General features: G+C 30.1%; 1 protein-coding gene across 1 annotated transcript; it reads left to right on the top strand.

The window, feature by feature from the left end:
- Positions 1-6,783: 6,783 nt before the first annotated feature.
- LOC110654335 (ATPase 11, plasma membrane-type) lies at positions 6,784-13,881 on the top strand. Its single transcript, XM_058132470.1, has 22 exons — positions 6,784-6,857; positions 7,033-7,092; positions 7,194-7,313; positions 7,419-7,517; positions 7,611-7,748; positions 7,962-8,096; positions 8,189-8,368; positions 8,461-8,667; positions 8,761-8,880; positions 8,964-9,083; positions 9,220-9,342; positions 9,437-9,541; positions 9,674-9,818; positions 10,287-10,451; positions 10,573-10,811; positions 11,008-11,040; positions 11,170-11,251; positions 11,399-11,559; positions 11,992-12,177; positions 12,262-12,444; positions 12,581-12,759; positions 13,486-13,881. Exons 2-22 carry the CDS (start codon positions 7,039-7,041, stop codon positions 13,580-13,582), a joined length of 2,871 nt encoding a protein of 956 aa, XP_057988453.1. The 5' UTR covers positions 6,784-6,857; positions 7,033-7,038; the 3' UTR covers positions 13,583-13,881.
- The last annotated feature ends 3,950 nt before the right edge of the window (positions 13,882-17,831 follow it).

Genomic DNA, 17,831 nt, shown 5'->3' with positions numbered 1-17,831 from the left:
AAAGATAAAATTACTCTAGCATGTGAGTATCGATTCATCTTCATATATAATTAGAAAAAAAAAATATTAAATTTGAGACAAAATTACTCTAGCATGTGAATATTGATTCATGATCATATATAATTGGAAAAAAAAATAGTGAATATTAAATTTGACACAAAATTATTAAAAAATGGATAAGATTTGAATCTGTTAAGCACATCTAATAAGAATATGAGTTAATTATAAACCATTTTCAATTGTTTAAATCTTGATAATTTTTTCTTAATAAAGATATTGGAGAAGTGGTGACTCGAACTTAAATCTATCAAGTGAATTATATGCTTTCAACCATTGAATCAAGTCAAATTTGATAATTCATTATTAAAGTTAAAGAAAAAAAAAATCAATCAAACTTTTTTTTTCTATTTTTTTCTCCTTTTTTATGTCTACTAGTTAAATTAGTGATTCTCATTTCATAATTATTTATTCACATTTTAAAGATTGAAGATCATCTCCATGCAATTTTAATTGAACTAATAAAAAAAAGAAAGAAACAAACAAGGTACAAGACAAGTAGAGAAAGGAAAAAATAAGATTAGAAAAAGTGCTTAATATGCAAGTGTGTATCAGAATCCCACTTGTGGAATTTATAAAGCCTAAAGGTCTCCCTTTCCAATTCCACATCCCATCCTAAAAAGCAAACTTCAGCCCACTCACCCCTCACTAGAGACTAATCTTTTTGGGTTGGTGCTGTCATCACCCACAATTTTTTTTTTCCCCTGAAATTCACTTTATGCTTTTAATTTATTGGTGATAAACATGAGAATGACAAAGAAACTTTTGAGTTTTGAATGGTAGGTGGAAAGTGGAGACTTTGTTTGGATGATTAAATAGCGTCAAATAATATGATGATGTAAAACAATATTGTTTTTATTTAAAAGAAGGGAGAAGATCCCAAATAACAATCAAGTCCTATAAAAATAATAAGAAACATCTATTAAGATTTTATTTGGATTGGATTTACACTTCAATTGAGAGAAGGTAGAATAAAATTTTATAAAATAAAGTTCTTCATGAGTTTTAAATTTTCATCATTTTTTAGTCTCGAAAGAAATGAAAAGTTTTTTTTTTTTAAATATTTAGAGGGTTAAAAAAAAATCTTATTAAGTCACCTAAACCCATGATTTACAAATCATAATATGCTAATAATTTGATAATCATGTAGCAATAATTTGATAATCAATTATTCAAATATCAGCAAGATGACAAATAAGGCATAAATTAAAATCCCATACATGTATACAAAATGGCAGGAAGGAAAGCACAAGCACCTCATGTGCTAGTGTAGTGAAGCATTAATTTCAAGGCAGTGGGTGTATTGGGGATCAATTAATAAGGGAGGGGCCATTTCTGTTTAGATTGCCATTTCTTGCTGGATTGGACATTGACCATACAGCCTACAAATTTCTTACTTTCCTTTCCTGAATTCACTATCATTATATTTTCCTTATTTACCCACCATATAAAGATACTCTATAAGACATTAATCATTTCAATTTTAGAAAAGGGGAAATTGCAAAGAAATCCTTCCCTCTCCTTCCCATTTTCTCTCTTTAATTTTCTCTTTTAAGTAACTACCTGTAAGTATTTTTACTTATGACAAATTATTACCTATATAATTTTTAATGTATTTTTCTGCTTTAATAGAGTTATAATGTATTTTTATTGGTAAATTATTATATTTTTTAGAGATTAGTGTTATAGAAGGGCAATCTTTCATTTAATAAAATATTTAAATTTAAAAATTATTTGATTAAACTCATAAAAAGACTGTAAAATCAAAAAATGAAACACACAACTTGCTTATTAGCTGATTTATATACTCTATTAATACAATATAATCTTTAAAATTTTTGTATTATTTCTTTTTTATAAAAATTATATATATATATATATATATATATATATATATATATATATATATATATATATATATAGGGCTGAAATTGTATTGACAAAAGCTTAACCCCTTGCCACAAGTTGAAGGCTAAGTTGGTCCACAAGATTTGAAGGGACAATGTTATCGGAATGGGCAATTTGAGCTGGATTTCTTCTTAAATGCTCCCTATCTTCTGGCACATAATACGATGGACTCATTCTCATCCTCATCCTCACATCAATTTTTTTGGGATAACCAAACCTACTGTACATTATCTTCTCCTTTTTGTTTTTCTATTATATTAAATTTTCGACCTTTTTTAACATATAAACTAAATTGGAGAGAACTTGATCCAGCGTGTGTATAAATTAATAATAATAATAATAATAATTTCCTATTATTTATTAAAATGTAAATTACATCTTATAAATAATTTTTTTATAATTAAATCTAATTGAGATTTGAATTTGAGAATTTATGAAAATTATTTTAATTATTTTTTTTCATATAAAAATAAAAGTAATATAGTGTTGGTAGAACTTCAAATGGAAAAATAGAATCAGAAAATAAAGGTGAATAACCGAAAAAGCCAACACCATTGGCCATGCTCATACCAATAACCCATCCACACAGTGTCAGTTCTTTCAATCCAACGGCTTATATTTCGCATGGAAGAAGATGATTCTCAGATGAACGGTCACGATTAGCCCACGAGCATATCAAAATTCCCTTCACATCACAGCATATGAGTTTTTTTGTTGAAAGAGATGAGGTGTTACGGCCTGGTACGGATGGTACATTTGCTTGTTAGAATAAACAGGTTTTTTCTATTTATGTGTAGTTTATGTATAAATTAATATATTTATTATTTTAATTAATTTTGTATAAAAATTTTATAATAAGTATTAAATTTAACAAAAATAAAATAAAAAGTTAAATGAATTTGTCTTCATATGAGAATACGTTTTGCCTTGCATTGGGATGGAAAAATTTAAAATGCAAGATTTAGGTTTCATAAAATTATAGATTTTCTTCGATTAGTGGGAGTCATAAATTTATATGAAACTCATAAATATTAAAAATATTTTATTTTAGTGTGATTTTTTATGAAGTGATTTATAAAATAATATTATTTAAAATTCATTTTAAAAAAATTCATAATAAATTAAATAATGTTATTTGAAATTCATAATTTATATATTAATGACTTCTATTAAAATCAAATATACACTTATAATTTCAAAGAATTAATTATCGATTTGATTTATGTATAAGACCCCTATTTTAAGAAAATTGAAAGCATAGTAAATTTAAATGTTTAAGGTTGAAAGCATTTTTATTCTTCAGTTTTACCTTAAAAAATCATTTAACACCTTTATTGTTAATTATACTTTATTTAACACTTAAAATTTATAAAAATATAATTATTTAATATTTACTATTAGCAAATATTTAAAATTTTTTAATTATAATTTTATAAGTTGTGCAAAACTCAAGAAAAATTGAAATGATGATCGGTTTTTGGTGTCAGACATTTTTAATCCTTTAATCAATAGTTTATATTAGAAATTTTGACTAAATATTATTTATGCTTTAAATATAAAACAACGATTTTTTGTAAATTATTTACCTCTTAATTAATATTTTAAAACTTTATATTCAACTTAGCGATAAGGTTTTTTTATGATATTTAATTAAATTAAATATATCAATAGTCTATGGGATATTTTGATATAAGAGGGCCATAATTTTATATTTAAAGAGTTATTTTTTTATTTAAATTAAATTTAAAATATTATATAATAAAATTTATATATTAAATACATAAATTTTATATATTTATAATTTAAATTATAGTAAAATTTTCCACATGAACGTGGGTCCCATACTATGGGTCATGCTTTTACCCATTTCACATGCACCGGCAATCATTGGACCCCATTATAGATTATAAAAATAGTAATGTCTTTGGTAGTTGTCCGCAAGAAAATGGATCTTTAAATCCAATCGCCTATTCCATCACGAACTTTTGATTCACTTGTCTCTCTAAAGTTGTCACAAAAAATACTTGTCCTTCAACCCATCTGCAAGTTTCAATATCTTTTTATTATATTAAAAAAAAAATTAAAATTTCAACTTCTTCTTATACAATTTAAAGAATAAGTAAATAAAAATAATAAAAACCTTGAGAAATTAGATAGTCTGGTCCTCGCAGGCCAAAAAGGACGAAAGCCGCCCACATGAAGAAGGTTACTTTTGAAATTGAGATAAAAAAAAAAATATATATTTTAAAAAAATATTATTTAAAACATTTTAATATTTATTTATATTTACACAAGCTGCTGCGTAAATGGAATCTGTTACCCTATTGCTCGTGATTTGGCGAGGTACAAACCAACAAAGTGACAAAGCTGGCATCTAGATAGGAGAGAGAGAGATGCTGACGTGTATGGAGAGATAGTAAGTAAGAGGGTGAATTAATAAATATTTTATATAAATATTTTGTTTTCGGACTGCTCACCTAAGGTTATGACTTGTTTGGTTTAAATAAATTATTTTTTAAAAAATTTTATTTTTAATAAAATAAATAATTTAATTTGAAATAAATAATTTATTTTATTAGAAGCAAAGAAAATGACTTTTCCATTTTCAGAAATAAATACTAACTGCTATTAAAATTAATCAATTCTTTACATTATTAAAAATTTATAATTTCCTAACTTACTTATCCCAACCAAACAAATCCTTACAAAGTTATATGTATTTGGACGCACTTTTACTCTTTTTCATGTTTTAATCTTCAAGTTGCCATAACCACAGTCTTGTTCCTGTTTGTCATTTTTAAATTTGGCACATTTTAGTATTTTACGCAAAGAATATATATATATATATATAATAAAAAATACATTTAACTGATAGTGATTGAAATTTTCAAAATTTTAACAATATAATTATAATTTAAACAATTAATTTTGAAATATTATTTTTAAAATGTTAATTAAAATTTATATTTATTAAACGCTCCAAATTAAGTTTATAATTAAATAAATAATAGATAAATATATATAGTATAAAATGCCAGTTCAAAGTCTAAGATAACATCTTATATTTTCAAAACTAAAAAAAAAAAAAAAAAGGTTATACGTCATTGCACAATTTCATTTCATCTTAACTTTGTGGATTTAATTTTTTAATTTTTTTTTATATTTTATAGGTATCTCTAATTTTATGGATTAAGACTAATTTTATTGGTATTAGATTGATACACTACGAAATAAAATACTTCTAATAAATATTTTTTCTTTTCATAAAGATCGAATACTTTACCGAGTAAGAGTGTTGATTTTTTTAAAAAAATTTATTATCAAATTTAATAGTTTTTTTATTTTTTTATTTAAAATAGTGTAAAGTGAAAGATTAATAAAAGTAGTTGAAGGTAATTACAAAAGCTTAGGATTCTAATCCTAATTGCAAGCCAAAAGTTACGCGGGAGAAACTAATGAGAAAAAATAAAATATAAAATAAAATGAAAAAGCAAAAATTATATAAAAGAAAAGGGAGAAAAAGAGGTGGACGGAATGCAATGACCAGATCCACGACTAGCAGAGACAAACTAACAAATCATCACTCACTCTCACGACTTTTTGATTTTTTGGTAATTTTCTTTGAAAATACTAAATTATTTATTATATGATTTTTATTAATTTTTATATTAATATTTTTATTATAAATTCATATGAAAATTTAAAATTATTATAATTATTCTTATATAAAGTAAATTTATATTAGTTTTATCTTTTTTTTTTAATTTAAAAAAAAAATTGATTCTGTTAGCTTAATTTAGGTTTAATTACAGTGGAGGCCCTTCTCTTTATCTAATTATGAAACTGTTTTCATTCTTTGCTAAATTCTCTAAGTTGATATTACATGTCTATTTAACATTGAGTTTGGGAGGTTAAAATTATTTTTTTTGATAAAAATATTATTTTAAATATTATTAAAAAAATAATTTTAATATTATTATAATTAAAATTTATTAAATTTAATCTTAAATTATTTTTTAATATTTTTTAAAATAATTAAAAAAATAATTTTTTAATAATAATAATAATAATTTCAATAACAATATTAAATTTGCTTTATATTTTAGAATTAATTTATTACCTAATGATAAATAAAAATAAAAATTTAATTAGTTCTCTAATTAAAGCTGCATAACATTATATATACTAGTATTTTTATATAAAAAAATAATAGGCTCGTGCGGTGCATGTGCAGTTTATTGATGGCTTCGGTTGGTGGCCGCATCCACAAAATTATTATTTTAATAGAAAAATACAAAAGCAAAGAAAAAAATAAGAATTGTTTTTGAAAAATATCACTAGTCCTTTAGAAATCTTGAAATTCCCACACAAGACCATAGTCTGTAGAATTGTGGGAGAGCGCGAGCTAGAGTCTGCTTGTTATTAAATTTTAGAGCTTAAAATTATTTTTTTAAATAAAAATATTATTTTAAATATTATTAAAAAAATAAAATAAAAAAATTATTTTATTATTAAAATTAATTAAATTTAATTTTTAATTAATTTTTAATATTTTTTAATTAATATATTAAAAAGTAATTTGTTAATAATAATTTTAATAATAATATTAAATAGACCCTAAAACCGCATTGAGCAAAAATTAAAATTGAGACAATATATTAATATAATAATTTATATTTTAGAATTCAAATAATATTTTAATTTTTTTCAATAAAATTAAAGGATAATAATGTATACTCAACCATCAATAAATAAGGGTTTTTTTTTTCTCCTCCTTTTGGTTTAAAATTTATTTTGTGTGCGTTTTACGTATTTAATGCAAATGCCTGAATAGAAGGAGGTTCTGGGCTGTTACTTGCGGTGTTGCAGAGTCTTTGCTCCTACTTTCACCGGTTGGTATCTGTCATTGTGTTGGTGGGTTGTCTTCGTTTTTGCCGTCTGAACTCTTATTCAGGCTCAAAATCAAGTCTTTTTAACTGGACATCGCTTGATTTTACTGAACATCTCAAGTTTTCTGGCTTTTTCGTTCTCTTTTTGATGGTGGTTGTGCTGTGACATTTGAGATAGGAAAAGATGGGGGACAAAGGTGAAGTTTTGGACGCTGTGTTGAAGGAAACTGTGGATTTGGTAATAGATCTGAGCATAATTTGAAGCCATTGATAGTCTGGTTGCCATTTGTGTTTGGTGTGTTTGTTTGGGTTGAAACTTTTAAGCTTTTTTGACTGCAGGAAAACATACCCATAGAGGAAGTGTTTGAGAATCTGAGATGTAGCAAAGAAGGTCTTACAACTAAGGCTGCTGAGGAGAGGCTGACCATTTTTGGCCACAACAAGCTTGAAGAGAAAAAGGTAGTGCTTTTGATTCTATAACCCGTCATTATTTTTTTTTTTTTGATAATTCAGGTATTGACCTCCTTGTTACACTTCAATCTTCATCTACCTGGTGTGTTTCAGGAGAGCAAATTCTTGAAGTTTTTGGGATTCATGTGGAATCCTTTGTCATGGGTGATGGAGGCTGCAGCTATTATGGCTATTGCTCTTGCAAATGGAGGAGTAAGTTATAGCATTTTAAGATTCGCAACAAGTTGGAATTGAATTTGTTTGATTTAGACTTTCTTGAGTTGGTCCTTTTGGTATTTTTTACAGGGGAAACCTCCAGATTGGCAAGACTTTGTGGGTATTATTACTCTGCTTTTGATCAACTCGACTATCAGTTTTATTGAAGAAAACAATGCTGGTAATGCTGCTGCTGCTCTCATGGCTCGTCTCGCTCCACAAGCTAAGGTCTCAGATTTAAGAAAGCTTATTTGGTTTTGTACAGAGTGAATTATCCATGAATATGAGGGCGCTTGTGTAGCACAATACAAATATGATTGGACTTTAAAATTGTAATAGATTGACACTTGCAAATTGCAATAATATACATATATAGAGCTTCCTGTTTCTTGAAACCTTGAATTCTTAAATCTGTTCTCATCACTGATTATTGTTTTGAAGGTTCTTCGAGATGGAAGGTGGAGCGAGCAGGACGCTGCTGTTTTAGTTCCTGGTGACATTATTAGCATCAAACTTGGAGATATTATTCCAGCTGATGCTCGTTTACTAGAAGGTGATCCACTGAAAATTGACCAGGTCTGTATGCCGTTATCATGTATTTGAATAATGATTATTGATTTCCTGTTGACTTCATCTGCTTAATGAACTTGCCATCTTTGGCTTGGCAGTCTGCACTTACTGGTGAGTCTCTTCCTGTGACAAAAGGGCCTGGAGATGGTATTTACTCTGGTTCTACTTGCAAGCAAGGAGAGATTGAAGCAGTGGTTATTGCTACTGGTGTCCATACCTTCTTTGGGAAGGCTGCTCACCTTGTGGATACCACAAACCAAGTTGGCCACTTCCAAAAGGCAAGGAGATAGAAATACAATAGAATCTTTGTCAGTTGGTTTTTTATTCTGGTGATTATGATATCTTATCTTCTTTGTTACACATGATGCAGGTCTTGACTGCAATAGGGAATTTTTGCATATGTTCAATTGCTGTGGGGATGGTTATAGAGATCATTGTCATGTACCCCATTCAAGATCGAAAATATCGTCCTGGAATTGACAATCTTCTTGTGCTTCTCATTGGAGGAATTCCAATTGCGATGCCAACTGTCCTGTCGGTGACAATGGCTATTGGTTCTCATAGGTTATCTCAGCAGGTTGGCTAGGTTATTGGAGATGTTTTGGCTATTGAGCAATAACTTTTGGGTATAATGGGATGAATTATGATAAAAATGTTGAATGTGATGCAGGGTGCCATCACAAAGAGAATGACTGCAATTGAAGAGATGGCAGGCATGGATGTGCTTTGCAGTGACAAGACTGGAACTCTGACATTAAACAAACTCACTGTTGACAAAAACCTTATTGAGGTCAGTCGGAGGATACTATAGCTCCAGCATCTAATATAGAATGTTATTTCTTTTTTGATATGTATCTGATTTTAACTTTTCAGGTTTTTGCCAAAGGAGTAGATGCGGATACTGTTGTTTTGATGGCAGCTCGAGCCTCTAGAACAGAGAATCAAGATGCAATTGATTCTGCTATTGTTGGAATGCTGGCTGATCCAAGAGAGGTAGTTAACTGATTAAATTCATTGTTTTCTTGTGATTTTTGTGGTCACTATTGCTTTCTCATTATCCATTTAATTTGGGAATATATATATATATATATTCATTTTTTTATTCTGAATTTGTTTCCTCTTTCCAAAGGCTCGTGCTGGAATTCAAGAAGTTCATTTCCTTCCTTTTAATCCAACTGATAAGCGGACAGCCTTGACTTACATTGACAGTGAAGGTAAAATGCATAGAGTCAGCAAAGGTGCCCCAGAGCAGGTAACCTGTCTGCAGTCTGCACTGCATTTTTGGTTGTAACGTGCTCTTGGAAGTCCAAATGAGGCTCTAATTACTGCGTGCAATATCTTTTTAGATTCTAAATCTTGCCCACAATAAGTCAGATATTGAGCGAAGAGTTCATGCTGTCATTGACAAGTTTGCAGAGAGGGGTTTACGGTCCCTTGCTGTTGCATATCAGGTAATTGGAATCTTGTCTGACCTTTCTGATCCTCTGTTAATGTTATTTTATGTCATTATAGACTTTTTATCATTTGAATTTTTTTTTTGGCTGTTACTGGCTTGAACAGGCTACTAACATCATGGTATGCAGGAAGTTCCAGAAGGAAGGAAAGAAAGTCCCGGAGGCCCTTGGCAGTTCATTGGCCTCATGCCCCTCTTTGATCCACCTAGGCATGACAGTGCTGAGACTATAAGGAGGGCTTTGAATCTTGGTGTAAATGTCAAAATGATTACAGGTTTGTTCTTGTTTTGTAGTTGGAAGCCATGTTTCCAGATATAAACAATCATAATACAATGCCTTTTTATATTGGGAAGTAGTTATAGCTCAAAAATCTCACTCCAAGTCAAATTGTTCTATTGAATTATCTCTACTAAATATTGTGCCAATTGCATGTCTTCTCTTGGTATAGTGAATGTGCTATCACTGAAAATTTTTATCTGGAAAGGAAAATGTTATAGTTTGTACATTCATAAATGCTTTCACCGTGAGAAATTTTATGTCAGTAACATGGCATTCTGTGATGCATCCAACATAACTGTGTCAAATCTGTGAATCTAGAGCCCAAACATCGTCCATATTTTGTTTAATGCCCAAACATCGCCCATATTTTGTTTAATGTGTCTAGATGCAACAGTCTCATTTCAGTTGATTATTAGTGTCACCTTTTATTATTCTGAGTTTATGAGCCTTGTGGCCTCTTCAGGGGATCAACTGGCCATAGGGAAGGAAACTGGACGTCGTTTGGGAATGGGAACCAACATGTATCCTTCATCTGCGTTGCTAGGACAAGACAAGGATGAGTCTTTTGCTGCTTTGCCAATTGATGAACTGATTGAAAAAGCTGATGGCTTTGCTGGTGTTTTCCCTGGTACTTCTTTTTATTTTTTTCTCTAGACTGATTTTGGTATTCTCTTGTTTAGATGTACTGCATAGCATGGGGTTCAGTTTTCTTTCCTAACATTTGTGGGATGACGTATGTGTTATTTTAGAGCACAAATATGAGATAGTAAAACGCTTGCAAGCTAGAAAACACATCTGTGGGATGACTGGTGATGGAGTCAATGATGCTCCTGCTCTTAAGAAGGCTGACATTGGGATTGCTGTTGCTGATGCGACTGATGCAGCTCGTAGTGCTTCAGATATTGTCCTTACGGAACCTGGCCTTAGTGTTATCATTAGTGCTGTCTTGACAAGTCGAGCAATTTTCCAGAGGATGAAAAATTACACTGTAAGAATTGTTATCTGACTGTGATGTGATGTTTTGCTATATTGAAATGACTGAACTAAAAGTGCAAATGCTTTGTTGTACTGGATAGTTGGTGTTCTTGGTCGTAATGGTCTGCTGATATTGTAATCTATAAGCTGATATCAGCAGCTTGACATTTTGTTTGTTAACTGACCCGCCCTTTCCTTGTCTTTGCCAGATCTATGCAGTTTCCATTACAATTCGTATTGTGGTAAGCTAGAGTGCTGCCTCTCCCTTTCTTTATATCCATGTACAGCATAAAGATTATCTGTAAAATTTTTTACTGGAACATTTTTGTAATGTTTTTGTACCCTGTCCTGGTGGTTTGATTGGGTGACAGCTTGGTTTCATGCTGCTGGCTCTGATATGGAAGTTTGACTTTCCACCTTTTATGGTGCTTATTATTGCTATTCTTAATGATGGTTTGTCTCTCTCTCTCTCTCTCTCTCTCTCTCACACACACACACACACACACACCCATTGTAATCTTCCTTATTGTTTTTTTGGTTAATGTAGTAGGTGTTCCCCTCTCTTCTTATTGGGAACTTACTGACACCAAGTAATTACAGGTACCATTATGACAATATCCAAGGATAGGGTGAAACCGTCTCCTCTGCCAGACAGCTGGAAGCTGGCAGAGATTTTTACTACTGGCATTGTTCTTGGTAGTTACCTGGCAATGATGACAGTCATCTTCTTTTGGGCAGCATATAAGACAGACTTCTTCCCTGTAAGATTGGATGCCTTCTGTATATTAAGTTAATAAATTTGTTGTAATCACATAGTACATTTGCCTGTAAACTATGGATAACTTGGGCTGACTTTCTAAAATTTGAATGCTTGTAGCTTGTTACCTTTTTCATCTATTTTAATTTTTTCCATCAGTAATTTTTAAGACTGGAGTGACAAGATTTGATTGTGATACAAAAGTCTGCAAGTGTGAAGTTAGAGAAGTTGTGGGAATGCACATATTTGTTTATCTTTTGTTGATATTGAAATTTATGTCCTGTGCTATCAGCATGCTTTATGGTTGTAGTTTAGATGCTGGTGGTGAACTTGGAATAGACTACTTGGGGATCAATAATTGTTGTATTTTAGCAATTGGTAGTGGACTTGTGATAGATTACTCATTATCAATTTTCATTGCCTCTTAATTTTCCAGAGGGTATTTGGAGTATCAACTCTTGAGAAAACAGCTCCTGATGACTTCAGAAAGCTTGCATCAGCAATTTACTTGCAAGTGAGCACTATCAGTCAGGCCCTTATTTTTGTGACACGTTCTCGAAGTTGGTCGTATGTTGAACGTCCTGGATTACTACTTGTGGTGGCTTTTTTGGTTGCTCAGCTGGTAAACCAGTGGTCTACCCATCTATTTTTTAATTATCTAATAGCCTGGAAGGAACATTTATTTTTACCGTTTTGTTTTATGCAGATTGCTACTTTGATTGCAGTCTACGCAAATTGGAGTTTTGCTGCAATTGAAGGGATTGGTTGGGGTTGGGCTGGTGTAATTTGGCTTTATAACATCATCTTTTACATCCCACTTGACTTCATCAAGTTCTTTATACGCTATGCTTTGAGTGGTAGGGCCTGGGATCTTGTGATTGAGCAAAGGGTATGTATGACATCTGGCCTGCTGGGCTGTTTAGATTGGGGTCTTTGTTGCTACTTGGTGTTTGGGGGTGTGCATGTGTGTATATATTTTGTGTTAAGTTCTGATATATATATATATATATATATATTTTCTGCAGATTGCTTTCACAAGGCAAAAGGATTTCGGTAAGGAACAACGTGAGCTTCAGTGGGCACATGCGCAGAGAACATTGCATGGGTTACAACCACCAGACACCAAGATGTTCACAGAGCGAACCCATTTCACTGAACTCAATCAGATGGCTGAAGAAGCTAAAAGGAGAGCTGAAATTGCCAGGTATGCAGTGATGTTAGCAAGCTGTGACTTGTACCTAATCTCCCTAAAGGTTAGGTTTTAGATCTTGTTTAAAGACAATATAGAATCGTACTTGCAAAAAATAAGGTGTTATTTTAAAATTTATACATTTAACTTTTGAGAATAGATAAACAACGGCAAAATGTTCAATTTAACTCTGTATTTATTGGGGAAATTCAATTTAGCTCATTTTCAACTTTTTGTTCAAATTAACCCAGAAGTTTCAATTTAAGTTCAATTTAGCCTAAAAATTAAAATTTATGGCGAATTTCTTAATTTCTTGATTTAAATAAAAAATCAAGAAGTTTAATTTCTTAATTTTGGAACGAAATTTCTTGATTTAAGCTCAAAAATCAAGAAGCTCAATTTCTTGATTTTTGGGATAAATTGAGATTAAATTGAAATTTTTGGACTAAATTGGACAAAAAGTTGAAAATAAACTAAATTAAATTTCTCCAACAAGTATAGGTGTGTAATTGAGCTTTAAACCTAGGTGTGTAATTGAGCTTTAAGCCGATAAATAACCCTCCCTTTTGCTCTTTGTAATAAGGTCATTGTATGAAATAAATCTTCAAGTTGCCATGACATAGAAGATTCCTTTTGTGTGTTACTTCAAGTTGCCATGCCGGCTGGTGGTGGCCTTATTGTTTGTATTGGTTCATCAGAAGCATAATTATGCTCTTTCTGATTTATTATATTTGGTTGCAGATTGAGGGAACTTCATACGCTTAAGGGTCACGTAGAATCAGTGGTGAGATTGAAGGGCCTAGACATAGACACAATTCAACAAGCATACACAGTCTGAAGATCTGCTCGGTTGTACAAGAACAATAAATGACTATTTTTATTGCTTTCTAGAGTAGAGGCCTGTAAACACCAGTCTTCTATGAGTTATCTGCCCTACAACTTATTATCCTCAATTTTTTGTGTATTTGTTCTCGAGTATCTCTCTCTTATCTTTTGATGCCCACAAGAAGGGAAAAGCTTCATCTTTTTTGCTATTTGTGTCTATATTAGCATAAGTTATGGCTGGTTGGTCTCTTTCTTTGTGTACTACATATGATAATTGGACAAGTCAATAATGAAATTGCTGTTTTCAATTCCTATCAATTGTTTCAAAGTGGTACATTATTTCAACATGGATTGAAAGTAGAAAATCAAGATCATGCAAGGTGCAATAGAGTCAAATCAATATGGTGTCAACTGTCAAATCTAGTGTTAACATGAATTCATCTGGAGGCTGGAAACTTGCTTAAATTTATTTCTCAGCTTAATATGCTAATATGAAATGCTATTTGGTTGTTAAAAACAAGATTGAGTTGGGTTTTTAATTTTATATATCTAGGATATATGCTGTTACAAGCTAAAAATATAAATAATTCTGCAGGGGAAAAATACTTGGAATCTTTCAATGATGCAGTATCACTTCAGGGCCCATGCGCCAATTCATTGGGTTGTTGTCAGTTCTTTGAAAATGATATGAAGTAATTGGATGCATGATGGGGATGAGCTTGCAATTATTGAAGCAATAATCCCGAAATTTTGTTATAAATAAAAAAATATAAATTTTAAAGTATTTGTAATATAATAATTTAAGTGTTAAAAATATATTTAAAACTATCATAATACTCATTTTTTAATTCAATTATATTTTAAATAAAATAAATTATTATTATTAAATTAATTTTAAATTAAAATTTCTCTCTTATTTAATTTAATTTTAATAAATTTTTACCTATCATAATAATAAATTTTTAATTAATTTATATTATAATTAATTAAAATACCTATTTAATTCTTTTTATACATTTATTAAGAGTAATTTTCATTATTATTTTGTTTAAAATGTAATTAAAGTACTTTATTTAAAAAATAATTTAAATTTCATAAAATTTTTATATTTTATCTTATAATTTATATAAATTGATATTTATTTTTTATAAATTATAGAAAATACATTAAATTAATAAAAAAATAATATTATTTTAAAAATGTATAAATATAATATTTTTTGTTATTAATATAATAAAAAATTATCAAAACAAATTGAATTGTTTAATTTCAATAATAATGAAAATATATAATATTATTATAAATTAAAAATAATATTCTATTATATTATTTTTAAAATTACATCTAAATGTAAATTTTTTTTATTAATCTCAATTTTTTTTATAAAATAATTATTTGACAAAATGGTTATCACTTTACATAAATTTGTAATATAAAATAAATATATTTTATAAAAGTTATAATTTTAAAATGTCATAATTTTTTATTATTAAAATAAATACTATAAATACATATTATTTTTTAAAAGGCAAATTTCATGATTATAAAATTATAACTTTAATTGTTGTTAATCATTTTTATTTGTTGCTAAAATTTCAATGTTATTATATTTATAATTTATCTTGAAAATTCTACTTCTATATAAAAATATAATTAAAAGATAATTTATGCACTAAGATATAGATATTTAATTAAAATTTAAAAATAATTTTGATGAAAATTAATTATAATAAAATATAGATAATCAAAATATTAATTATAATTTTATTCAATATATAATTATAATGAAATAAGATATTCAAAGTTTAAGAAATATTAAATAAGAAAATTTAAAAAATTAATAATTAAGTAAATATTAATTAGATATATTTAAATAAATAAATTTTGAGAATGATAACTAATAAGTTCGAAAGAAATAATAAAAAATAAAAAATATTTGAGCACATTTAGGTTAAATAAAAATACTTGGTGAAAGAATCGTCCTTAATGTGTATCAAAAATCTCCTATGATATTATATATTGACAAACAAATAAAAATCATTTAAATAAAAAAATAATTTATAACTAAATATTATTGAATTGAAAAATGGTAATAAAAATATTTAAATTTAATTTTTTAAAAGTAAAATATTTCTTATTTACTTGACCATTTCAATTAAATGACCATAAGTTGGCCATAATGATGAAGATAATAATAATAATAATAATAATAATAAACATTAATTAATTTTAGGAAAATAAAATAAAAAGAATATTAAATTATTAACATAAAAAATAATATATACTAATTATAAATATGTAACAACCCATATAAAAAAAAAAAAAAAATTGCTGATGGGATTTTTGGCGTGTGGCAGTGGGTTTCCCACTGTCACAGCCAACTTTTCTTTAAAAAAAAAAAAAAAAAATTCAAAATCAAAAACGGGAGGAGGAAGCCCCCCCCCCATTTTCTCTTCTCTTCCTTTCCTTCCCTCTCTTCTTCTTCTTCTTTTCTCCGGTGACCGGCCGGCGACCCTCCGGCGACCACCAAGACCACCAGAAACGGCGGCAAGAGAGGGAGAGGAGAAAAAAAAAAATTCAAAATCAAAAACGGGAGGAGGAAGCCCCCCCCATTTTCTCTTCTCTCCCTTTCCTTCCCTCTCTTCTTCTTCTTCCTTTCTCCGGTGACCGGCCGGCGACGTCCCAAGCAGCTCCCCACCGGCCGGCGACCCTCCGGCGACCACCAGGACCACCAGAAACGGCGGCAAGAGAGGGAGAGGAGAGAGAAAACGCGCGCACAGTGGGCAGCGGCTTTCCGGCGCGATTCCGGCTTCGTCCGACGTCCGATCGAGGCGATTCCGGTGGCGTTGGAAAGCTTGTTCCGAGAGCTTTCTTTTGACACCAATTTTGAAGCAAATGGAGGTCGGATGAGTGAGATATGGAGGAGAGAAGTTTCGGGTTTTTCAAGCTTTTTCGTCAGATCTACGACGATCCGACCGTTGGATCGACGATCCGAGACCACATATGGACTGAGGAAGAGGAGAGGAACATGGTGGTATGATCAGATCCGGCAAATGTCGCCGGTGACCGGCGGCCGGCCACCGTGCGCGGTGGTGCCGGCGGTGGCCCGGTGAGCTATGGAGATGGTTCAACTTCCAGAGGCTTCCTCATAAATTTTTGGAATTTTTGAGACACAGATAAACTTCGGGTAAGACAATTTTTATTATTTCTCTGTCTGTGGAGCATAAATACAGTGTTTCTTAAACAGGAAAAATTGGAGAAAAATTCTAAGAAAAATATATGATGAAAGTAAAATTATTTGGAGATATTCTATGGTGTTAGTTGAATTTTTGGGTGATCGTAGAATATTTTTGAGAAATATGGATGGATTTTAGTTATATTTTTAGCATGTGGGCATATAAGATTAATTGAAATTAAGATAATTAAATTTTATATAATTGGTTGAAGCTTGAGGATGGAGGTTTAAATATGTGAATATTTAATTGGGTTGAATTAGGAATATGTTAGCTGTTGGAAACTTATGGAATCGAGTAAAATTCTTGAATAAAATATTCATGGGTGATTAGAAAATTACAATTCATTTTGCAATAGCCTTATAATATTATTAAGGACCGCGGGGCAAAATTTTAGAATTTTTAGAGCTTGTTTGAGTGGATTTTTGAAAAATGTCAATTATATGGACTAAAACGTAATTTTTAAAATTTTGAGTATAGTCTGATTTGGAGGGCCCAGGAGGGGCCATGTGATATTAATGAGATGTGATTGTGGAAATTGAGAATTTAGCAGTGTTATTTGAGCCTCTTTGCAGGTTGGGTAGGTCCTGTATAGGGAAACTCACGATTTCCGCATGAATTAGTCGTCTATTGCCTCTTTAGAGTTTTATTTTGAGTTAGTACTAATAAATTTATAATTTAATTATTAGGTGATCGAGATCAACTATTTTCCGCATCCAGACCACAATAGTCGACGATTATCGTGAGTATAATATCAATTTTAATTGTAATTTCGATATTATTATATGTTCAAGCATGCCCATGCATCACTTATATGCATATATTTATGTAGTTAAACTCTAGGCACGATTTATGTTGCATTCATAATTGTTGATGTGCCATGGATGTTGTTGTGGTAATTTGGAGCAGTGTGCGTGCGTTGGCGTGCGTGTGATGTGGTGTGGACTATGGATAGGACGGGGTAGTCACGGCTTGAGTAATTCGCTGGGACCCGATCCTTCGAGGGGTAGTCACGGCTTGAGTAATTAT

The sequence above is a fragment of the Hevea brasiliensis genome, chromosome 13, assembly GCF_030052815.1.
Source record: "Hevea brasiliensis isolate MT/VB/25A 57/8 chromosome 13, ASM3005281v1, whole genome shotgun sequence".
Lineage (NCBI taxonomy): Eukaryota > Viridiplantae > Streptophyta > Magnoliopsida > Malpighiales > Euphorbiaceae > Hevea > Hevea brasiliensis.
The sequence above is the reverse complement of the archived record's forward strand: the minus strand, read 5'-3'. Positions and strand labels throughout refer to the sequence as shown.

Excerpts from the sequence above, each read along its gene's own strand:
- LOC110654335 (XM_058132470.1), top strand. The coding sequence starts at position 7,039 with ATGGGGGACAAAGGTGAAGTTTTGGACGCTGTGTTGAAGGAAACTGTG. Across the intron at positions 8,097-8,188 it reads ATCCACTGAAAATTGACCAG|TCTGCACTTACTGGTGAGTC; the intron begins GTCTGTATGCCG and ends TTGGCTTGGCAG. Across the intron at positions 9,084-9,219 it reads TGCTGGCTGATCCAAGAGAG|GCTCGTGCTGGAATTCAAGA; the intron begins GTAGTTAACTGA and ends CTCTTTCCAAAG.